The sequence below is a fragment of the Seriola aureovittata genome, chromosome 9 (genome assembly GCF_021018895.1).
Source record: "Seriola aureovittata isolate HTS-2021-v1 ecotype China chromosome 9, ASM2101889v1, whole genome shotgun sequence".
In the NCBI taxonomy this organism is placed as follows: domain Eukaryota; kingdom Metazoa; phylum Chordata; class Actinopteri; order Carangiformes; family Carangidae; genus Seriola; species Seriola aureovittata.
This window is the reverse complement of record NC_079372.1, coordinates 4,939,852-4,964,397: the sequence shown is the minus strand read 5'-3', so window position 1 is coordinate 4,964,397 and position 24,546 is coordinate 4,939,852. Positions and strand designations below refer to the sequence as shown.

Genomic DNA, 24,546 nt, shown 5'->3' with positions numbered 1-24,546 from the left:
AACCTGCCTGTCTTCAGCTTGTTTGGGGGTCTGTTTGAAATTAGGTGCCATGCCAGCATAACAAGAGCACACATGATCATCTGCAGCCGACCCCACTTGAAGTAAGTCTGGCTTTGCAGAAGGATTTCATGTTCTTCTTCCGTCATTATCGGATTCTGCTGCTCTCACAGTGACACTTCAGTTTCAGTTGCTCGTAAACAGAAATCTGTTTATTCTCCCATGAAGCTATTTATCTTTTATTTATTTCGTGATGACCTTTCAGTCATGTGAGAGGGGGCAGGCCAAGACATTCCACCAGTCAGATCCAATTTCCTGAAAGTTTTGATTGACCTCTCCAACACAGAAACAATGCAGCTGCAAAGATTTGATCATTTCCTTCCAAAGAACCTGAGGAGTTTCCATTGTTCCCTCTTTTTTCCTCACTTGATGGAGATGTTAGATCAGCTTATTAGTCTGGCATGTGGTTCATTTTCTCCATGATTCTCTCCTTAGGTCTCTTCTGAAATGTAGCCAGCCTGATGGACTCAGACCACAGAGATTACACTCTTTACTATTCAAGCCAATATTTGTGATGACAGCTACACCTTCCAGGAAAGAGGGAGCCGATATCCAATGTTAAACAGCATTGATCTTATTCTGTAAAAGCAGTCTGCAGTGGTGGTGCTTTCTCTATCCCAGCGTGCAGCTGCTCCTCGGTCAAGGACAAGAGTTTGAGAAAATTATAGAAAATCTTTTAATTAAAGAAATGTAATTGTTATATTTTAGTGCTTGTGTTTGTTGCAGGTTTGGTTGTGAATGACATTTTTTATTGTTGTTTGTTGCATTACCTTTTCTGTGTGCAGGGCTCTCATCATTTTTGGGGTCCTCTTAGGTAAAGGGCCCTCACCACAGTCTTGCAACACCTGGAACCAATACAGTTGTGCTGGCTATCTGTGGGACCAGGGGGCTTGGAGGTTGTAGGCTGGGTTCAGGGGGGAGGCGAGGGGTTGGGCTAGTTGCTGCTTTGGCCCTGGGGGTCCATGTGTCCCTGACTTCAAAATAGACTTGATTGCTAACAGCTGGTAGTCCTAACTCACCCAGTGTCAGAGCTCTCCTCTGATGTCAACCTTGTCAGTATCAAGGCCCGGACAACGGAGGGCCAGCAGCACGGCAAAGGTAGAGAGGTGGACTGTGTCCCTGTGAAATGAGATTCAGAGAGTGGCCCCTTTTTTTATATATATATATATATATATGAAGGTTGTTACTATAAATAACTTTCAAGTTTTTGCAGCACACACTGAAGACCACCATGAAAATCTGATATTCAAGTTGAGTGCATGCTGAACGAATAGCCTGCAATCACAGCTGACATCAGCACAAAACAAATATACAAAGACTGAACGAATTCTTCATGAATGCATCAATTCACCATCTACAAACTGTGGTTTACATTATAGCTGCAGACGTGACATTATCATGTTATGTAAAATGTGTAATAAGGTAAATTAATCCTATATAACCTTAACTAGTTTATAAACCCAACTATATACAGGTAATATTCTGATAATTAACATGTATATCTTTCAATTATTCCAATTATTGTGAAATGTACTTTCAGTATCACTTTTTATTAGAGCTGTATTGCGGTGAGGAAAGTGTGACAGAGCTGTGTCCTCCTACTCACTGCCACAGCATGAGTAAATAGGACAGCAGCTCATTAGCATCTTTTATTATCCAATTACAAACTCTGCTCGCCTAATTACCTCCAATCAGCAGGGAGAAGAAAATGATTGACTTCCTGGAGGAAAGACATCGCTCAGGACAAAAAGGACAAATGGGTTTTCAGTCTCTTACTGGAAGTGACTCACCCAAAGTCAGTCTATGGGAGTAAATGGACGTAGGAGGCAGCTACTGTTCGGATGTTTCAGAAATGAATGATCGCATATACCATGGCAGTGTAACAACCTGATGCTAGTATGAAAACACCTTTCAGACTCCAGCTGGGGCATTATCAGTACTAGGTGTTTTACTCGTGAAAAGGTTTGATTACTGTGGTGTGAAAGTAGGTGAAATAAGTCTCCCCTCATATTCCAATGTGACATTTCCACATGGTCTATTCTACTTACACAAGGTTATGTTGTTCTGTGGATTATGTTATTGAGTTTGTGACAGGAAAAGATAGGATATAATTTTCAAACAGCTGCAGAAACGATTATCCTTCATCAGAGGATGAAGGGCAGCCACTGCACAAGGTTGCGCTTATAACAGAGCTATGCATCATTATTAGACAATTAATTACTCTGTCATCAACACCACCAGCAACACTGCTCTACTGGGATTCAGACACAGATGTTTTTCGAACTCTGCTTTGACACCACTATCCATAACTGGGCTGCGATGAATCCCGTTTCAGGCTTCGGCTAAACTTTGGCTTCTTCGCACAGAGTTGGTCAGATTTACTTCTTCTTCTCTCAGTTAGTTTTGAGTCTTTGAAAGATGTCAGGAAAGGCCAGAAATAGCATGGGGCAGGCCGCTGGGACGGGCTGTTGTTTACAGACAGTGACAGGGATGAAGGACCTCTGTGCTCTGGTGCTGGGCCCGAAGCCTCAGGGGTGTACTAGCGCTGCTTCTGCTGCCGCTCTGGACACTGCAACACACCGCACACACAAAAACACGCAAACATGCAGGCCGACTAACTGATGTGCACGTGGACACACAAAATACATACAGTACATCTTTGTGATTCTGTTTCACACAGACACACACATATTATTTCTGGTCTTCTTACGACACACACTTGTTTTAACTCTAACAGCAGCGCACCTTCATCTGAACCATTATGTCGCCGGTTGATTTTTTCATATTGCCTTTACCTGCTGGCTACACAAGCTTACAGTGTGAAGTCAATCCAAGCTGATGTTAGAACAAGACCAAAACCTCATGATGTATTCTAGTGTGTTGATACGTTAAAACGATTTAGCAATCAGTTTAAGTAACCGTGCTGACCTCAACACCGGGGTCAAGCCAGGCTACCGACACTGAGACGGTGGTAAGCACCAGCATCGTGTAGTTTCTGCACTCTGGTCAATTGCAGTACCTTGAAAAAAAAAAAATAAACAAAGAGACATAACCGCAGTGCAGTATTGACAAATTCTGTTTAATATTGTGTGATACTCTTCTCTTAAAATACAGTCTTTTCTGAGGTAGACCATTACAGTTCAAGAACATTATTATCATTTTTAAAACAGACATCAAAAAAGACATGAAATAAATACTTTCATGTACAATATGCCGCAAAAATGAGGTAGAAATGGTTACAGAAAATGTACAATAACCAAGGACAAAGTTACCGCAATAACAGATCAAAACATGTAAAAAATAAAAGCTTGTTTTGTTGGACAAACTGTGGGGAGTGGTGGGAACAACAATGAATCAAAATATTGTAGCTACTTGTACCTCTCAGTTATCGTTATTATTCAATTCCTGTAATTACATGTGAATAATTGCTCATATTATGGAGACGCTGCCGCTTGAGGCAGGGGTTGCTCTTTAATTTATAAATGTGTTTTCAGTTTCTGAGACAGTGATCAGTATGCACAGCGGGGGTCACTCTGATTGATCTGGCTGTATGGCATGACTGAAGCCACCAGCTGGGGAGAGAAGGCTGCAGTGTGATATAGGGTTGCTGGACATCAATCAGACCACTTCCACTCCCGAGGAATCGGTGTAAGGGGAGGGGGGTGGGGGGAGAGGACACAACGCCACATGGCCACCGGGGCTCGTGGCCAGGGGGCAATCCAATCTAATGAGACTGCACTGGGGAGAGAGAGAAAAAGAGAAAAAGAATGATGATGAGGGAAGGAGGGGAGGGAGGACGGGAGGGAGGGAGGGACAGAGGAGGAGGAAAGGGCGGGAGGAAATATTACATCATTCTGTGTATACCTCCTCAGGACCATGGCAACAGTCTAACACGAGCGACCTCTGTACCTGCCGTCCAGTGACCAGCTTTTTCCAGCTTGTTAAAACAGAACTGTAGCGCTGCTGCAAAAGGAGCGACTTGTCTGGATTGTTTACATGTTGGGTTCATCCACAATATGTACACATGAACTGAAGCTCTGGACTTTGGGATTTGCTGAAAGCTACACACAACAACTGCTTTTTTTTTTGTTTTTTTTTGTTTTTGGGGTTTTTTTTTGCATCTGTGTTTTTGTATGTCGTTTTTTTAGAAGGTATTTTGTGCTCAGAGGTTCCGTGTGAGTGCGCGTGTAGGATTGTGTGTGTTATATTTACATTTTCAGCTGTAAAACTATAGACAGCGCACATGCATATACAGAATATGTAAACACTACATAACAGCGATCTGCAAGCAGTTTGTCCAACAAAAAAAGGAATATTTTCTGTATTCTAGCATTTCTTGAAGACAATCATCACTCCACCATAAACTACAATAAAAATCAAAGGTAAAAGAACAGAAAAGAAAATGTATTTATATATTCATATATAATAATACATGGATTTATGGCATCAAATATCCTTTGAAATACCTGAATTACATTCAATGTTACTCTTTGTAGCATATTCAAGTTTCTCTCCCGAGGTAAAAGCCCAGCTGCAGAGGGTGTTACAAGACTGTCAGGTTTCTCCTCGCTCCTTTATCTCGCTCCGCGACACTCCCTACTAAGACCCTAAGATTACATACATTCTTTATTTCATATTTCTGAGGTAAAGAAATTCTTCCTGAGCATTTCAAACAAGACTACATACTAAGAAAACAAAAGGAGTAAGTGAAATAGAAAACAGACACGCTGTAGGAGAAGCTGGGTGTGCAGGTTAAGTGTTGCTCTGTGAGTGTGATTCTCAGGAAAACTGCACTCGATGAGGAATGTGAGATCGAGAACAAACTCGTGGAAGTCCACAACGACAATCCAAAAGTTAAGTCATTCGAAGTGTGAGTATATTTATACGAAGATACACGTAAAAGTATTTCTACATCCAAACATGTCGAGCGTAACTGCGAGGTTTCACTCGGACAACTGAACTCCTGGCGAGGGACAGCCACGTGGTCGGATTTAATAAATGTGATTACATTTTCTTTCCTTTCCCAGAAGAGTGAGGACTAACTGCTGCGTCATGATTTGGTAACAAGCTATCGAGAATATTAATATATTGTGATTTTGAGGACCAGTCTGTTTTGAGAAATAGAACAGTACTGCTGATTATTCATTTGGTTTGACATGTTTTTGGTCAAAGACTGGTTTGCTGAAATGTTGCTGATCCCGAGCCCTTCGTACTTAATGATTAGTGACAATCCAATGACTAAATCAACATTAGGATAACATGGAAGTGGACTGGCAATAAATACGATCCTGAGAGTAGCAGTCAAGGGGGGTATTTTCCAAACCCTGATTATCCATAATCTTGGACCACGTCACCTAGCAACAAATAATTGATTTTGTCCTGGACCAAGGCTAATCAGGATCTCTGAGAGTATCCAAATAGCTATCTGATTCTCCCATTGGCCAAATGACTAATACACTACCCCACTCAGCAAGGCTTGTTCATCTTTCTTTTCTTTGGGAAAAATAAAATATTGCGGATATTCATAGCAAAACAAAAACAGTACACCATGGCATGCTTCTGCCAGTAAAACAACTCTGTCAGCTCTCCTGTATCGTTGAGCTTCTCTGGCTCTTTTGGCTTCATAATCTGTAATTACAAAACAACAACAAAACATTCCCAAGGCTTGCCATGTCAGAACAAAGACACGTTCGTAGTGCAGTCCGAGTTCAGTGACTGGCTGCTTTCTCAGTGGCTATACATCTTGCTCCACTCTGTACAAGTGTCCAGTTCTTTTGCGGTGGTGTGTGGGCACACCTTGCAGAAGGCATTCTCAAAGTCTGTGAAGGCTGGGGGTTTGGAGGATGTGGGGAGACCATGCATGGCTCCATTGGGGGAGGCCGCAGAAGAGAGCGCCTGCTGGCTGAGCTGCAGCAGCTCCCACACTGAGAAGCCCTCAGAGCGCTGAAGCACAGCGCTCAGCTCCCGCTCGCTCAGGCTGCAGCCCTGGGGCGACAGCGCCTGCAGCAGCACTTGCCTACGCATGCCCACATCTGGCAGGCCGACGTGATATCGCTTGGCAAAGCTCCGATGAACTGCTTCTTGCAGCAGATCTGGCCTGCCAGTGGCACACACAAGAATCACCAGACCTGTGGTCCCCACCTGGGCTTTCTCCAGGGTGGTCAACAATGTCTGCCTCAGCCCCTCCTCTTCCATGGCCTCCACCTGGCTGAGCAGCACCACTGAGGGCTGCCGCGCCCCTGCCACCTGCAGCAGAGACCCCAGAATGTGCTCTGCCTCAGCCTTCCCTTTAGAGGCCAGCATGGCTCCACTCAGCCGGTAGAAGGAAGCCCCCAGCTGTGAAGCCAAAGACCGAGTCAACGTCGTCTTGCCCCCTCCCCGGGGTCCAAACAGCAGGACGGTTCTTGGTGGCCGCAACACTGGACTGGGCCTTAACACAGGCCACAGCAGGTCCTCCTCCAGGGCAGTCTTGACATGGGTGAGCCCGGCTAGCTCACCCCAGCCCAGGGCTGGGCTGCAGTCTAATAACTCCCCATTAACAAGGTCCAGCAGTCGGGGATCTGGACTCTTCATAGTCTCAACGGTTGGCCCACACAGTGGAGGTCGTTTGTGGGCCTGGGAGCGATGCTGCTGCTGCTGTTGGGTGAAGCCCTGCTCTGCCACGCCATTCTCCCCCGTCATACCCGCTGGAGGGCTGTACTCTCCTGCTGCCCCATACTGAGGAGACACCAGGGGCTGGGAGGAGGGCTTACTGGGCTTGAAGGTTTGAGGGTCTGTGCTGCCTGAACTGCTGAAGCCGTTTCCTCGGCACTCTGTTTTGTCATTCACACTGTAGGGTGAGTTTCCTCCGGCCTTCAACGGATCGTAGCTATATTTCCTGTAACGAGAGCCATCCCCTCCCTCATCCTTTTCTACTGTCATCTCGAATGCTTTTCTTTTTAATGTCCCTCCAGACTCAGATGTCCCAAGGTTGGTGCTCTGGTAACCATAGCTGCCTCCTACCACTGTGGGCCTGGAGGGTACTGGAGTAGGGGCTGACAGACCCGAGGGCAGGTAGGTTGCAGAGGGGTGGCTGTAGCTGGGGGCAAGGCTGGTCTGGGGAGGGTACGTGCTGGGGGGATAGTTATAGACAGGTGTGGTGGGGCTATAGCTGGGCACCAGAGTGGGGGTGGACTGGAGAGTGTGCAGGGAGGCAGGGGGAAGTGCTGCGCTGGGTTGGGGACAGTACCCTGAGGAGAGATAGGTGCCATTGTAGCTGGAGGGGTACTCGCTGGAGCCACTGCAGGAGCTGCTGCCGCTGTAGCCGGAGTCTGAGAGGTTACTGTTCACCACAGACACACTGCTAACCCCTGGAGGGCCTGCGGACGTGGCTACAACCTTGGAGCCTGAGAGGCTGTCATGTCCTCCCGGGGGCACCAGGGAATAGGAGGCATCAGTGCTGTGCGTCAGTGGCCAGGGCTCCAGCTCAGTCTTGTGGCCATTGAGGCTCCCAAAGGTTCCTGGCTCTGGATAGGTGCCGACGGTAGGTGGCCGGTCATACGGCGAGTCCAGCACACCAGCGTACTTCTCAGCATAGCGCTTCAACAGGTTGGAGGCTGTCAAGGCGGAGATGTCGTCATTGGCCCAGGCGTAGTTGTAGGAGCCGCGGCTGCGGCCAGAGTAAAACTCCGACTTGTGGGCCGGAGAGGAGGTGGTGGAGGAGACGTCCAGGTGCTGCTCAGGCCACTGGCTGAGAGGCTGGGCATGCTCTGGGTTCCAGTGCATCTTCAACAGACCTGACAAAGGAAACACACACATATGTATTACATTTTGAACTTGACAAACCGGAGACGCAGTATGCAATCAAAATGCTTTGTTTACCACGACATGTGCCTCAGCACATCTGGCCTGACAGCATTTGTCACGACCAGGAATTTATGATTATTATGAACATGACCTTCAACCAAAAATATTAGCCTACATTCAGCTTGATATAGATTAGTAAACAAACAGAAGTTTAGACTCTCTTCCATGACTGTTCACTATCATGTGACAGTGACACATGGTCTAAGCTGCAGTGACAAGAAATGTCCTTTCTTCTGTTTGGAAATGAATCTTTTTTCATTCATGCTTGGTGGCGGGGGGCTCAAATTTCCCAGAGAGGGAGAGGAAGGTAAAGGGGGGGGGCGGATGGAGACAGAGAATGCTGCAGAAACAGAAAGAGTGAAAGCAGATCGGTAGAAGCTGGATGTGTTGTTTTGCAGTTTTCCCAGCTTATGTGGGAGTAGCGATAAGATCCCACTACTATTCCCCATACTGCTAGCATCTGCAGGTCTCCCAGAGGAGCTATTGTTATCTCCCTGTGCATGTTGCTCTGAATGCCTGCTCTCCGCCCTGCACCCCCACCTACCACCCACCAATCCACCCACCCACCGTACACCAGAGCTCCAAAGGCCCAGTGGCCGGCTGGACAGAGGGAGGGAGGGAGGGAGGGAGGGAGGGAGGGAGGAGAGGGGAAGGAGGGTGTGTGTGCGTGTGTGTGTGTGTGTGTGTGTGTGGACAGTGGTGTAGAGAGAGTGAGAAAGAAAGGAGGAAAAAAGAAAGAGGGGGGTTGGGGTTGGAATTGCAGCATAGTGTGCTATTCATCAGCACAGTCTCCCATGGAACATTGGGAAAGTGGAATGTCTGTTCCTCTGGCTGACTTCAGCACAGGCCGAGGTCTGATTGATCATGGCTGCTCCGCACTGAGCGCATTGGCAGGCTAACAGGAGAGAAGGCAGCCGGGCAAAAAAAAAAAGGTATTTTGATCCATTAATTGTTTTTCCCTCCATGTCCCCTCATGAAAACATCTTATCTTCCTCTAAAATATTAATCTGGCATTGCATTTGAAATGTGTGGAACATGCACATACCAAGCTCCTTTAGGGTTGCAACTAACAATCATTTTCATTATCGATTCTTTTTTTCTTGATTAATCAATTAATTGTTTTGTCTATAAAAAGCCAGAAAACTGTGAAAAATGGCCGTAGTAATTCCCCACAGAGCAAGGTAAGGTCCTCTAATGTCTAAAACCCAAAGATATTCTCTTTACCATCATGTACGACAAAGAAAAAATCATCACATGTGATGCCCGCATGTGAAATGCATCTGCTAATTTTCAGTGTTCACGTGCTATTCTCTTTGCCCTGTCAAGCCCATTTTACATGTGTATGAACCAAATACATCACAATATCATAGTTATAGATTCATCTATTTCATGGAGACTAGCACCACCTCTTGCTGAGGCATTAGCTTGACATTCCACACATAGCTTGGCATTATTGAACTGCTACGATTTACCCTGAGGTGACGACTACTCCAGCTAGAACAGGGAGGTAAAAAGGAATATGGCGAAAGCTGTCATTACTGGCCTCTCTGCCTTCCCTTCAGTGGACGCCTGATGATTCATTATTCATGGCTGTCTGTGTGTGTGGAGCCAGGCTTCTTATTGCCATTTAAATCAAATCTCAATATCCACAGCCTGTGATTTTGCTGCTGCTCTCCCTCTCTCAAGCTCACTCCTAAACTTTGGCCTCTTTCTTTTCCCCCGCTTTCCAAACCTCCCCATGTGTATTTTCAGATTATGCCTGTTATTTATTCAGTCAAATGAGACCAGCAGACCAGATGGCCGTTGGATTATCATGTCCTTCATATTCAAATCCACTGCCTTAAGTTCCCAATGGCCAAACCAGTTCAAGTACTTCCCTAAGCTTCAGCCAACCCACACAGCCACACACCCACCACAGCAAGCTGTACAAGAACATTCTCACACTCTTGTATTTTTACAAACATGCTGAAGACATCGGCTTGTCCACACCCAGATAACCACATATTTTTGTGGTCTGACTTGCAGGTCTTTGTCCAGCCTGCAGAAACCATATATGTCCTGCAGGCCCTTCCCATCTGCAGCCCAACCAGTTTGTGAGCAGCCCCAATAATGGGGCCTGTGTGTGACAGAGATGGATGAGAGCCCAGGGGAGCTCATAAAACCTGCAGCGGGGAGGGAGGGAGGGATGGAGGGATGGATGGAAGGAGGGAGGGATAGAGGGAGGGGAAAGAGTGGACAGCAGGCGCTTCGTCCTCTCTAAGCGGACTGGAGCGGACATTAGAGGACTCAGTGAGGCGGGCTAACTGCTGTCCACTCCATCATCAGAGTAGCACCAGCACAGAATGGACTTCTCTCACACTACCCCACCCCCTGACCAATCTAATGACCAGCTGCCAATACCTGAGGAACCAGTTCACTGTTTTCATTTCTACAAGTCTTTTTAAAAAAGTGCATTATTCTGTGTAATTCTCTCTGTCGGCGCACGGTGAGTTTGATGAGTGACCGGCCGCCACTCACCCCTGATGAACACAGCAGGGTTGCAGTGCAGTTCAGCCCTTTCCATGTAATTAGATCTTGCCTTCTGCTGGATTGTGGTTTTCAGAGCAGTAGCGCTCCACAATAAACTGAGCAAGCTCTAATCTACACTTCTACTTAAATCAGAGCCATCATGTAGATTAATTCACTGGAGGGCGAGGAAGAAAGCTAAGATTAGAAGTAGGAAATCAGGACAATGTGAGCAGACTGTGGGTAGCAGTGCAATCATTAGATTGACTCTAGTATATGTTTCAGTGCAATGCTAGACTGTAAATTATCCTATAAAACACTGAATCAAGACAATACACTGCTAATATAATTTGTGAATTTTCATTTCCAGCTCCAACATTGTGACATTTCCCTTTCCTGCTTCACCCCCATCAACACTCTCTCAATCACATTAGAGGAGGATTACGGATGAAAAACACATTGTTTAAGCACGGACCAGGACATCGTGATGTTTGAAACTGGGAATCGTGTCCTCATCCGATTGATCTGGAAGCTTTTGAAGCCACTGTTAGCAAAAGTAAAGCTGCTCTGCTCCGGTCACAAGGTCGGGGAACAAGTATTTAATATCTTTAATCATTCATTAGTAGCATTTTTAAATTCATATTAAACAAAATTACAGGAATTGGTTGCAGTGACCAAGTTCAGTATACTTAAATATGTGCAGAGGCTGCTTAGGTTGTTTCTATTGTTGGTTTCACTCGGCTGCAAGGAGGTTGATAAGAACCTTGTTTTGTGCACATGAAACTTCCCACTGTTTGTGTGTGTGTGTGTGTGTGGGTGTGTGTGTGTGTGTGTTCTTGGCCCCAGGAGAGACAGATGTTCTTCTGCTGACCGCCTTACTGTCTGTGCGGCCATTGTGATGGACGGCCGTCCAGCAGACGTGCACAGCTCGGACAATCCAGTTGGCCCTGAGACAAAGACTGAAGGATCCTATTGTCAGGGGCCTGTCTAATTATGGAAATCTTATTAATCTATTCAGCAGCAGTCCACTGACAGCTTTTGTGTTAGCCTGGGATTTATTGAGGGACCTGTGTGAGCTGCATCCTATTGTAGGAGTGCGTGATGAAGACAGTGGCACGGCCCTCTTCAGCAGAAACCTGCTTTACTTTGAGGCGACCCTAAAATTAAAATTAGACCACTTATGGCTCAGGGGGAGTGTGTTAGGTTCATCTGTGATTTCTGCCCTCGAATGCTCTAATTTAGTTTCTACAAAGTCACTGAATCTCATGTTGACTGGGTGAAACCGAAGTAGCTTCTGGCCAATAAAGGCTGGTAGTACTCTAGACTGTGTTGTGGTTTCCTATAAAAGAAGTATCAGTGGGTGAGGTGAAACGTTATCTTGGCAGGAGGCCCAGAGGCTCCAGTGCCGTTTCACAGCTCCCCTGAGGTTGCTTTCCCCTTCTCCCTTCCCGGCACTTTTGTTTTCCCTGCCCCGAGGAACAAAACGGACACGGATGCAACAAGCCTTCTGGGACAGTGTGCTATTAAACTGTGGCGACTGTGAAGGGGCCGCTTGTAAACAAGAGCGCTGTGGATCAATCCAATCAGGACTCTATTCAGGGCTGAGCTCTACCCCCAAACACTGACCGGAGAAAACACCACCGCTCCATCGCACACCTCCACACAGAGGCACAAATTAGGTAGAGGAACGTGTCTCTAAAACCTACCTCATACTTTGGTCATAATTTATCATAAAACATTAATATCAAGAGCTAGCATGATGCAGGCCTGCAGATGGTTGCTCAGCTGGTCAACTTCAAATTTACAATATACACACACACACACACACACACACACACACACACACACACACACACACACACACACACATATATATATATATATATACATAGGTATCAGAATTCAAGTCAAGAATTTTAGCTGGAAAATAACAAGTTAAACAAGTTAAAGCTAAAACTTTCCCTCTGCTCTAAATGAAACTGTTGACCCCAATGGCTTCCACAGCGCAACAGCCATTCTGTCTGTTCAACAAGGAGGTGAAATGTATTGAAAAAGATATCAACATAAACAGTTACAAAATTCTTTCAATGACTCGAAGCAAAAAGCTGCACAGAGGGCAGAGTCGAACTGTTTTGAGAATGCTGCTCCGGCTGTTGTGGCAGTATGTCAGGGATTCAATTTAGACAACGTCTCAGAAACAGACACTTCAAAAAAAAAAAAAAAGAAGAAAAAAGCTTGGAATGAATGCACTTACAATACAAAGCACACGGCCGTACCTAAGGGGAATGACAGGCAGAAAGTGGAGAGAAGGGCAGAGTGTGACAGACACTATATTTGTGCTGATAAATCACAAACTTGAGGCTTTGATGATTGCTTCAGTTGTTATGTATTCAGCAAGCGCAAGCTGATCAATGAGAAGCTGGATGAAACTGCTGCCTGCTGGACATTAATATGCAGAGGAAATTATCTCTTTCTTCAGTTAAACACAGTTTGGTCGAACATATCCAGTTAACTGTTTTACACGAGAATCGTTATGAATGATGAAGAGTTGAGTTTGATGTGCAAAGCAAGAAGCAACCGAGGGATTATTTATCAGAGTTTGTTATCTTGATTTGTCGTTCGCTCTTGAAGCCCCCTTAAGTCCTCTGTTCTCAAGTTCACTGTGATTTATGGCACTAATATCAAGCAGGACATTCTCACTAGGCTGTGGCCGTCCTCCCGCTGCACACTACCTGGCCTGTCATAAAAACACCAATCTGAGAGGCCGGCCACATTTCACAGGCTGGCAGGTACAGACACAGGAAAATTGTCTCTGGACGTTCTCTCACGTTGGTATGAAATACACATTTTATCAGCTCTTGCACAGTTTGTACGAACATAGTGAAAGCTGATGATGAATTCCTCACATATATTGTGGATTATGTCTGTTGTACTATGCTCATGTCACACAATGTCAAGTTACCACGTACAATGTTAACCCACGGATGGCCTCTGCTATCGTGTGGGGTATTGCCAAAAGGCTGTTGAAGGAAGTGAGAGGTCAGTCCTTGAGACCCTTTCCAAACCTGCCTTAAGACAGGGATAATGCACACACCAGACAACAGGGATCATAATTTATCAGCCATGCATAATTGGGCATTGCTAGGGAAAATTATTATAAATCTATGCGTTAGTCACAGGGCTGCTATCAATCAAAAGAAACACAATCCCACACTCCCACTCTGCCTGTCGCTCCCTCCGGCTCATCTGCTCCCTCTTTCATGGCCCTAAAAAGATGTAATAACAGAAGAGTGCAGGAGCTCTGGTGGGGAGTTTTCACACCTGCTGCCCAGAGCACGAGCAGACGCAGCTCTTTTCAAACACGCCTCACCAGTCCGATCCCAGGAGGAAGGAGCCCATCTCCTGCAGTGGCATTGAGGGATGTCCTATGTGTGTGTGTGTGTTTCTCTCTCTGTCCCTATCTCTGTACCTTCCTCTTTCTGTGGATGGAGCTATCTGTACTCCATGTATCAGAATGACAGTTTGACTTGCTCTATTTTTTGTTTCATGCCCCTTTGGGAATGTTTCAGGCCAGCTGTCAGAACAGTTTTTGTCAGCATGTACAGCTAATATGGTTTTATTATAAGAGAAGGACAATATGACAACACTGTACTGCATTTTGAAGAATAATAAAATCATACTGCCCTTGTCTAATAAAATATACTTAGCATAAATGACAATTATTTTTCAAAACCAATTAATAAACATAATGAAACAAGCCTCTGTGTGGTACATCTCCAATTCATCGGCAGGGAACAAATATCCACATTGTCATTAAAAGTTGCTGTTTTGCAGAGTGGATGGAGCGGAGCAGCAGCCGAACTACTTGATGGCATTTGTTAAACATTGATTCATTTGCAAACGTGTTTAGAGCCGAAGGAAACGCAAAAAAGCAAGTTCCCATCTGAGTGCGTGCTCATTTTACAGCCCTGCTCTCAGCACGCTCCAAAACTAGAAAGCCTCCGGAATAATTGCTGGATGCGTCACTTCATGCTCGTAATTTTAGAAACAACTCCCCCATCCCCCGTGCCTGCTAACGCACGTCCACAAATGGTAGAAAGCCCCCCCCCACCCAATCCCACCCCACCCCACTCCACCCGCTCATCCCCCCCACCCCTTCAAGAAAAACAGGGTTCCTATTTTCTGTGACTGCGGGCTGGCTTTAGGTCATTGTGTCCACTAATATATCAAAGAACAGCTGTCCTAAGGCTCTGTGATGACCAATCACCCCTTCCATCTGTCTCACTCGCCCAATCTCTGCTCTATCTCACCCTATTCAGCTCTATCCTTCCTTGCCGTTATTCCTTGCAATCTCCTTCTTTCCCTGTTTCTCTGCTTCTCCACCTCCCTCATTCCCCCCATTCCCAGCGACCATGTCGCATTCCCTTCTGTCTGTCCAAATCCCCTGTCCCCTCTGTGCTCCCAGCTTATACTCTCAGCACATGGACAGCGATGGGATTTGTTGTTTTCTGTTAGTACACACACAAATTACAGAAAGCTCAATAAATTCAACAGCCGCGGTCCCCGCTATGGCAGCGCGTTTTATGATCACTGCACTACAAACACCCTAATGGCATAACGATTTAAGTATGTTATTTCTCAAGTGTAGTCATTTACTAATTAGCCGTGCTGGTGTGAAAGACGCTGTGTCTCATTGTCGAGCTCTGAATTCTGCTGCCTCAGGAATCCAGTGAAGTGTTGCCATCCAAATGAGCCTCACCACCCTGCTTCTTAATTGGGCCCTTAACGGGAGCGGAGGTCTCCTTAATGAGCTGATGAACCCTCAGAGAGACAGAGCAGGGGGCCAGTGGACTCACGGGGCCCTGGGTCCCTAACCTTCTTTTCTTGTGGACACAGAGGCATGCAAACATACACATACACACACATACCCACAACCACACACACACACACACGCATACTGGGGGCTAATTAGAGCCCATTCACACCCTACACTAATGATCCCGGCTCTTATTCACACACACTTTAGCAGGCTGTGTGTTTACTCAAGGGCCTCACAGGCCCCTCCACTGCACCACTCATACCACTCTGCCTACAATAGGGGTAGATGCTTGCATGGCCCTCCACCCTGCTCATTCAGGGGCCAGGATGAGATCTACTCCTTCTTTTTTCTATACAAACTATTCCATGACTTAGCCGAGTCATTCACAAAGACACTCGTGCAAAACATAAAAACAGAACCAGAAAGAGAAAGGAGAGGGAGAGGGGTCAGTCAGAGGAGAGCTATAAAAACTGCCAGATCTGGACTCCTGTGTGTAGTTGCCCTGTGTGTGTGTGTGTGTGTGTGTGTGTGTGTGTGTGTGTGTGTGTGTGTGTGTATGTGTGCTGTTTTAAAAGAAAAGGTATCGCTACACCAGCAGGGGCCCCAGCAACAAGAGTTAGGGCACTCCTGGGTTGGCGGCCTGGGACTGATTTAAGAGTGTGTTTGAAGTGCAGATTACAGATTCTTTGCACCAAATCCCTCCAGGAGTATCCATGGCCCCTGGAATCTCTCTCGGGTTTCTTCTCAGGTCCAGCCGTGGCTGCTCGCCCCAGCTTGAAGTCCTCTGGACTGGCCGGAGACGAGGACCAAGGCCGGACACACCAAGGAAGAATGAGACACACACAAACACACACACACACACACTGGCTGCATGTGGGATTTAAATAATTGAGACTGGATATGTTAGAGCAGTCCTGATAACCTAAGAGTGAAGTGTGTTGATGGGCGTACCTGTCCTAACTGTGTCATGCATTCATACACTGTGACCGGCCCATGTGCAGAGGCAGTAATGCCTACAGCAGGAATCAGAAATAGGGTTGGGATGTCGGAATGCTCGACATTCCCACAAAGGGAATTTCAACACGGAGGTGAGAGTCTTCACATGTCCTGCACATATGCAAAGTCCCTCACAGTCAGATTTTTGCTCAGCAGAATCATGACTACAGTCTTTTACTGAAAGACAGTGAGCTGCAGTGTCACCGGCGTGTGTTTGTGTGTCACTGGTCTGAGAGTAAACAGCATGACTACCTAACACTGCTGTGTGCGCCCATACAATCCCTCTGTCTGCACACACTCACACTAGGCAGGCTGTTCTGAGACGCTGAAGCGCTGCAGAACAGAGCCACTCTGTGCACGAGAAACCATCAAGCTGTTGGACAGAGCAGATGAAAACCAGCTTTGTGCGTCCTGATCATAAAACCCGATCACACACAAAGGCTGGTACGTACAGAAGATTCCCATGAAGCACCAGCAGTTTGCCAACTCTGAAGACATGCTAACAATTCCACCAGCAGTTTGTGACATTCTTGAACGTGCTGTCCACTGCAGCAGCAGCGAGCGTGTTCAGTCAGTATGGACTAGCAGGGTGCAGGGAGCTGATGGAACGAGCAGTTAAACAAGCATTTGTGAGAAACAACACAAGCATGCATGCATGCCCTTGAGAACAAACGGTCTATGAGTGTTATTTGAGCAACTCAACCTAATTGGATTTGTAGCTATAAACATAATTTAATGGGAAAAAAACATGTTCTGGGAGAGCTGACATTAAGAGCCACTTGTGAGAGGACATGTTTCAAAACAACACACAGGGTCAACTACTTATTCAGCTGGCAACAATTCTGAATTCCATTCATCTGATGAGTGTTCATATTATAACATCGGCTATTTCCAGGGTGAAATTCACAAAATGCAAACAAAGTTTAGTGTTTACTGTCAAACATCTTCTCAAGATGCTTTTTCCAAGCTTTTTTGTCCCGTTTGAATTCACACACCCACACACTTGTCTTACACTGCCTCTGCAACCCATTTTTGAAGTTTTTACCACCAATTATGAAGTAATACTTTTTAAATTAACCCTTCTGTGTGATTTCCCTCTTTTCTTGTAACAGTCATGCCAATAATGCTCCTGTGAGGCGAGTTAAAGAGCTGGGAAAAGGGGCTCTTGAAGCCGAGGCCACGGAGGCAGCCCCATGCTGACCAGCAAACAATGCTGTTTTGGAGAGCCAGAGCACTGGACTCAAATGAAACCTGGTGGGAGGGTGCGAAGGCGGGGGGGGGGCAAAACTGGACACGTCAGTTATTAGGTCAGCACTGAGGGGAGAAAACAGAGAGCGGGGCAAAAAGGAGGGAGAGCAGGAGGCAGCATGGTGGTGGGTCCTGAGCTGTACTGGTAAAACGACACTGGCAGAACGTAGGGGTTTCTGCTGCTTAGACCATCAGCCCTCCAGCCTCCCTCTGTCCCTCTTCCTCCCCCCATCGGTGTCTTCCGCCTGATGATGAAACATTCAGACAGGGCCAGTGCGCAGGGTTTAGCATTTCCACAGCGCACGTCAAGGAAAAAGTTTCTGCACTGAGGCATGTCCACCGTTACCTTGCTGTTTGCAAACCACAGAACACAGTGTCCACTCCTGCTTATTTTTTGAGTAGAGGCTCATTGATTCAGGCAAAGTCCAACTGAGTCAAGTGAGGCTGTTTGGACTTGGTGTGACATGCAGCTGTGTGGACAGAAAGAAGGGTGCAGTGTACTCACTATAGGGGACAATAGGACTCAGCATTCTGTGGAGCTGGTCTCAGTAAGGACGAATGCTGTTTTGTGAATGCCAGTTAAGGTTAGCATCCGTCCGGCTGTAGTCCATCACTGGCATGAGCTCGCACTGACAACAGAACAACCCTGAGAGAGGGGGGGGGGGGAGAGAGAGAGGAAGAGAGAGGTGAGGCAGTTACACGCTGCTGCACAATGTCTGGACAAACACTCACAGGTCAACCGACCAATCACACAAGCTCACACGGCAACACAAACCTAAACACACAGAACACAATTCACTCAGAGTATGATAGAATTACTGACCAACCTGAGAACGCTATCGGTGTAACAAAAACAGAGTTCACACAGTCTCACAAATACACACACTCTGCCAAATTGACGCACACAAGGGTATTCATTATAGGCAGGCATTAAGCTGATTGTGAAGCTGCGTTCAGCCTCTAAAGAGGGCTTTCTAAATCTGCCTCACAAAAAGACTCATGCATACCACTGCTCTGTGCACTGGGGCAATAAAGACTGCATTCTTAGGACACCAAACACTTTTGAAGCTGCATACGCAAAGTGCAGAGGAAAAAAAATGTCACTTCTCAAGCTATCTAAAAAAATTATACTGTGTGACTGTAAAAATATGAAATCATACTTTTCAAAAAATGGATGAAATAAATGAATTCAACTTACTGTGTTTCTCCATTTTCAAAAATGAGGATAAATAATCTGTATTCTAGGTTAAGGTTGTAAATGTCACATTTTAATCATGCACAGATTAAAAGCAGTTTAATCTTCCAGGTTTTATTGTTTTATTCTGATACAAAGCACCTCTCTGAGCAAACCCGTGAGATTAAAAACAACTGTCTGAAAATTTTGTTGTTTCATCGCAGCCATTTGTGTTATTTCTCAATTCCGTGGACACCAAAGCAGTTTTTATCCGCACTGTTGCTAAGCTGCTTTGTGTAAAAGCAGTAGACAAATAACTGAAATTGTCTTCCAGTTTTTAAAATCTGAAAACTTTTTATCCACAAATACACACATACATACAAATGCTTCTGTAAATATATAATCCATCTATAAGTCAAGAGGAGGCTTTAAAAAACAATGTAACAAAACATCACAAAATCTCAAATAGCTTTTTGACACCAGTATCTTACCTCATGCAACATTGTGACCTTTAGTGTTTTTGCATATTGTTGGAGTCGTCACAGAGACATCTGTCTTAGCATGTGTAAAAACAAACTGCAAGGCAGTTAGCAATGTACCGTTCATAGAGAAGTGAAATTACGCAATGACCACACGGCTGTCCCTGGACACCAACAGGCTTCACATACAACACCGCCTCCGACTACGACCCCCTCTGCTCTGACTGACAGTCAACTTTTAACACTCAGCCCAGAATAACTAACTACACTACGGCGGCAAACCACAGCTTCCACTTAAAGCAAACACAGCTCTGTACTTGCACAGTTCAGAGAGAGGCTGAAAGGACAAGGCAGAGGCAGGAGGCTTGGTTTGCTCAGGGAAATGTCTCATGGTCAGCGGCCAAAGAGGAGAGCTGCTACAACACGCTCAGCTCTTCCAACTTCGGCGGAGCCAAGTCAAACAGCGGGGAGAGCGGCGGGCGATGACAGCAGATCAACACAGAGATGCAGAGAAAGACAGGCAGCCTTACCTATTCATGCCTACATGTCCTCCATCAGATCTGAAAGCGCTAGGATAATCCCTGGAGTAGACCCGTGTGTGTGCACTGCTATGCTTTTTTTCAACATATGGGACACAACTCCACACACTCTCTCTCCCTCCCTCCCTCTCTCTACCTCCCTCTCTCTCTCTCTCTCTCTCTCTCTCTGGCCAGTGACAACAGAGTGAGCACTCAGCTCCCCTCCCCCATGGATCTCCCATCCCCCTCTCCCTCCCCTCCTTCTCTCTCTTTATGCTAAAAGTATTTAAGTGGGGAGAGAGAGAGAGAGAATGAGGGGAGGGCAGCAGGGAGGGTGGGGGACTGACCAATCCTGCTCTGAAGGAGAGAGAGGGTGATCACACAGAGAGGCCTGGACACAGCGGACAGTGGGGAGAGAGAGAGGGAGGGAGGGGGAGGGAGAGGGAGAGAGAGAGAGAGAGAGAGAGGGAGAGAGAGAGTTTTTAGTTGGAGGGAAATGACCAGGGTAAGTTTGGTTTGCCCCCTGAGGATTAAGAAAGAGCTGAAGGAACAGTGGTCAGATTGTGGTGAAAACACACAGAGGAACAATCTCTTATTTCTCCTCTGACTGACTAAAAAAGATGATGACCAAGTGACTTGAAAAATGTAATGAATTACTCATTTAAAAGTAAGCATGTCACTCAACTAATCACTCAAAGGCAGAAACAATGTGGCATTACTTGTTAAATAACCTTTTTGTTTCTCAGATCTATCAAAGATGCTTTCGGAGCCGCCACACCCACACGTCACATCCTCTATAGGTAACACGTTTAGAAAGCGAAAACAAGACAATGTGTTCAGCAAGCAGCCAGCCCACAGTTTGGAGGTATTTACTGATTAACAGCTGGCTCCGCCCCTGACAACTGCAATCCGGTCACCAGCACTGCAGAAGTCCTGTCCTCACACAGGCCTGATCCAGGTCTGTCACACCAACAGTCCAGGACGGTCTTCTCCCAGGCCCCAGACATTTAAGTCACACAGCGGATCATTACGTTCACAGAAAGGATGCTCAAATACAAACTGAACAAGAATAGGCAATCTTCATAAGTATTCAGTAACAGCAGCAGCAGCAGCAGCAGCAGCAGCCTGGTGCAACGTCACAACAAAAGTCATGACATAAGTCATCTCTGCAGTGTGCTCAGTGCTACCACTGGTGGAGGGAGACCTTTTTATTCAGTGGTATTGTTGTAATATCATTTGAAATGGTTTGAATTGCCTTTCATGGATGAGATTCCTCTTGATTAATCTGTGTTTTTCTACTTCACATGGCCTCACATTTGTTTTTTCCTACTTAAAGACACTGGGTTAACACTTTCCCAAAAACAAAAGCCAGTGTTTCCTGAATGTGGGTTTGCCAGTGGCGATCAAGTCAGTTAAGAAGACACATCAACCTCCCATCCAACTTCTGGCAAAACAGCAAACAAGCTGATCCCCCAAAATGGTTGAAGGAAAGACTGGAATTAGTAGCTCTTATGTTATTAACTTCAAGTTGTAATACCTTATACGTTTCCTAATTCTGTCATTCACATGAAACATCCAAAAACCAAACATGGAATAGTTCTAGTAAACTTTGTAATAAATAGTGTCAAGTATATTTGGCATTTTTATGATCCAATATTTGTGTCACTCAGAAATGTTTCTGAGCTCCATCTATCCCGTGGTCGGGTGCTGTCCCAGTTTCATTTACTCGCTCTTCACACTCAGCTGTCAGGCTGTTTTTAGCGCCACACTGAGGGCCACATGTTCCAGTCATCTCCTCCTGTTACACAGAGCCGGTGCTCCAGTCGAGCGTCCTCCGCACAAGCTACAGGATACCACACACAGACACACACACACACACAGACACACACACACACACACACACACACACACACACACACACACACACACACACACACACACACACCACAGTCTGTTACAAGTGAGCACACAGACTGAGCGGACCAGCTGAAAATAGGGAGGACATTGTGATCATATGTTTGGTGTCCAGAGCATCCCATGCTCTTCGTCATGTGACAGTATTATGGAGAGTGTAGTGCTCTCTGAGTGGTCCGAAGGCCTACGGACATACAAATAAATCATCCTGTACTGTAGCTAGTTCATAATACTGTCCAGTAACATCACTTTCCCACAGGTTTATGTTTTGTTTTTTGCTGAGAGCTGAGAAATATGAGCAAACAGATGATCAGACAGACAAATAAACCCCATGTCAGCCAGACTTATATGGAAGAGAAAATTAAGGCATTATAAACATCATCCATTTACCGACTGATTTCCTGGTTCAGCTTTGAGGTGCCTTGGTGTGTGGGTGCACACGCACAGTTTGATGCTGGCTCCTTTTTAACCCATCTGATCACCTGACCGCTCATGTCTCTTGCCCTGTCTGACTTTCTTGTATCGATGCCTTTCTCTTACAACAGATATAAGTAATGACCCAAACTTCACAAAACAAGTTGTAACAGAGCGTAATTACCCTTTAAACACATGGCCTCTGAGAATCCTCTTTTGTAAGACATGTGGGTTGAGCTATTTTAGGAGATGCCCCAGTGGTCAGTGACATGGCTCAAATTGGAATGTAGGGCAATAAACCCATTGGAGGAAACACTGCAACTCATTAGAGTGGTTACAAAACTTAACACACGCAGTGAGTCCCAGTTCAGAACCACAATTAGACTCCTTAATGTTTTCCCTAATATGGGATCCTCAATAGATTTGCTAATGGTGTCTCTGTGGGGGGTTAGGTGAGGGTACGGTTGAGTAGGGATGTTGAAAGCAGACAACTCCGGCGCTCTCTCTATCACTCTATTGCCTTATTAGTGCTGAGGCAGCAGTGTGTGGACACAGGCAGCATGCTGAGCCCAGCACTACTGAAGCACAAAGACTTCAGGGCCCCAGGACATGAGATGAGCCAAAAACTGAGAAAAATAAGAGAGTTTGAGTGAGACAGAGCAGATGGATCCTGTGCAACATGAGCGAGTTTGACAGGTGTCAGTCTTGAAGATCCCGCCCCCTTCTCTGACTCGCATTAAGATATTTCTGCACACGTGTGACAGCTCAGGCTCCCCAAACGCTCAGAGGACACATTCAGTCCAGTGGACACTGGGGGACATGGGTTACTGTCAGGAGCGGGAGGTTGCGTAGGTGCCCGGTAGTTGGAGGTTAATGGAGAGATATGAGAAGCAGACAAAAGAGCCATGGCAGGCTGAAAATGACTCCTGAATGGACAGAGGCCACAGGTCAATGCGCTAGTGTTTGACCTCATACTCCGGGGCATGTCAGCTCAACACCTCCATTCAGCAGGTTGTTCGCCCAACGATGAACTGTGTTAGTGTGTCAGCTGGTTTCATCGAGCCAAACTGATGAATCAGGCGTGTATTTAATTTGGTTAAATGAAAACCTGCATGTGAAAAGGCCCACAGGGTGATTAGCTAAGCAAGATACCACGCTTAACAACTATATGTACATGGAGAGATGGAGTCAGCGCTGCAGTTTCTACAGTGAAAGACGACCTCCTGCACTCACACGCATAAACGATTTCAGCAATCTTTAGTTTATTGCAAGCCACACTGTGCAACATGGACCTTAATAAACCTGGGGACAACATCAGGTGTGATGTATGTAGGGGCGCCACGGTGGCTCAACTGGTAGAGCGCATACCACATAGGCTTCGTCCTAACCGCAGTGGCCGTGGGTCTGAATCCGACCCATGGGTTCATGTCATTCCCTCTCTCTCTCTCTCTCCCTGACCTTCCTGTCTATCTCTCACTGTCCGAATAAAGGCAAAAATGCCCCACACAAAAAAGGTTTGATGTAAGTAGAGACTGTATGAGGATGGCACCTGCTAAATTGTATGCTACAACACAAGAGCACACTATACAAGAATAAAACAATAATCACTGTGCGTCATCCATCTGTGCTGGTACAGTGGTAAACAACGGAGCTAAGCAGCCCGTTGATCAGTGCGCCATTTCATGCTGCGTTTCAGTCTGGATTTTGTCCCAGGCTCTCTAGGTATCTAGTCGAGGTGAGACCACCATTTTACATTAAGGGCAGGTGAAACAGTGCAGACATCACCTGATTATCAAAGGCAATTAAAAAGTGATAAATCATTGGGTGACTCGTGGTTAGGGCGCATACCACGTGAGCACAGATGCTCTGATTAACCAAGTCCCCCGTTTGACTCCCGACTGGCCCGACTCTTTGCTACAATGTCCTTCTCTCTGTCCCCCAATTTCCTGTCCCTGTACACTCTCCTGTCAAATAACGACATAACATACCCCAAAAGTAACAACTCTGAGATGCAGTAAATTTGTCAGGTCTGAAAATAGTGCACAACCTCAAGAAGTGGAAAGGACGGGTGATGGAGGGGATCAGAGACGGGAAGACGAGAGCGTTTAACGAAAAGCCACAGTTTAAGTGATTTTAAACATTTTAAACAACAAATTCTTCTGGGACCTGGAATTATTTAAGCTTTGTATATTTCAGACAACAAACTTCAACAAAAGACAACAACGACAGAACAAACATGTCAATTTAAAAAAAAAATCAAAATCATCGTCCATTGTTGTGGAAATTTGGGCAGTGTCTTTCCTCATCATAAAATAATCAGAACTTTGGAAGAATGACAAAAACATAAAGAAAATACAATAAAAAAGTTTTCTCATTCAGTAAAATATCTGGAAAATATTCAACGTACAAATGTACGAACTGGAAATACACGGCCGTTATGTATGTAAATACTTCAACCAGTGACACTTTCTGTTGGTGGCGTCTTACATTAGAATAAGTTAATAAATATGAAAAATATGAAAAATCAAGTAGCTAAAATAATAGTTAAATAGTGCGTAGCAGTAATCAGTAACAGTA

General features: G+C 45.8%; 1 protein-coding gene across 2 annotated transcripts; it reads right to left on the bottom strand.

The window, feature by feature from the left end:
• Nucleotides 1–3,117: 3,117 nt before the first annotated feature.
• fignl2 (fidgetin like 2) lies at nt 3,118–19,781 on the bottom strand. 2 transcript variants are annotated; one of them, XM_056386095.1, is made up of 3 exons: nt 19,654–19,781; nt 17,976–18,116; nt 3,118–7,832 (listed from the first exon to the last, which is right to left on the bottom strand). In XM_056386095.1, the coding sequence occupies exons 2-3, from the start codon at nt 17,998–18,000 to the stop codon at nt 5,785–5,787; spliced, it is 2,073 nt and encodes a 690-aa protein (XP_056242070.1). In that variant the 5' UTR covers nt 18,001–18,116; nt 19,654–19,781; the 3' UTR covers nt 3,118–5,784. The 2 variants fall into 2 exon arrangements, with proteins under 2 accessions (XP_056242070.1, XP_056242069.1); XM_056386094.1 differs by lacking the exon at nt 19,654–19,781 and adding an exon at nt 19,136–19,297.
• Between the last annotated feature and the right edge of the window lie 4,765 nt (nt 19,782–24,546).

Bases quoted from the DNA above. Each gene is read 5' to 3' on its own strand.
- fignl2 (XM_056386095.1), bottom strand. From the start codon at position 18,000: ATGCTGAGTCCTATTGTCCCCTATA. The intron at 7,833-17,975 runs GTGAGTACACTG...TTCCTTTGTCAG, and splicing joins GAGTCCTATTGTCCCCTATA to GTCTGTTGAAGATGCACTGG.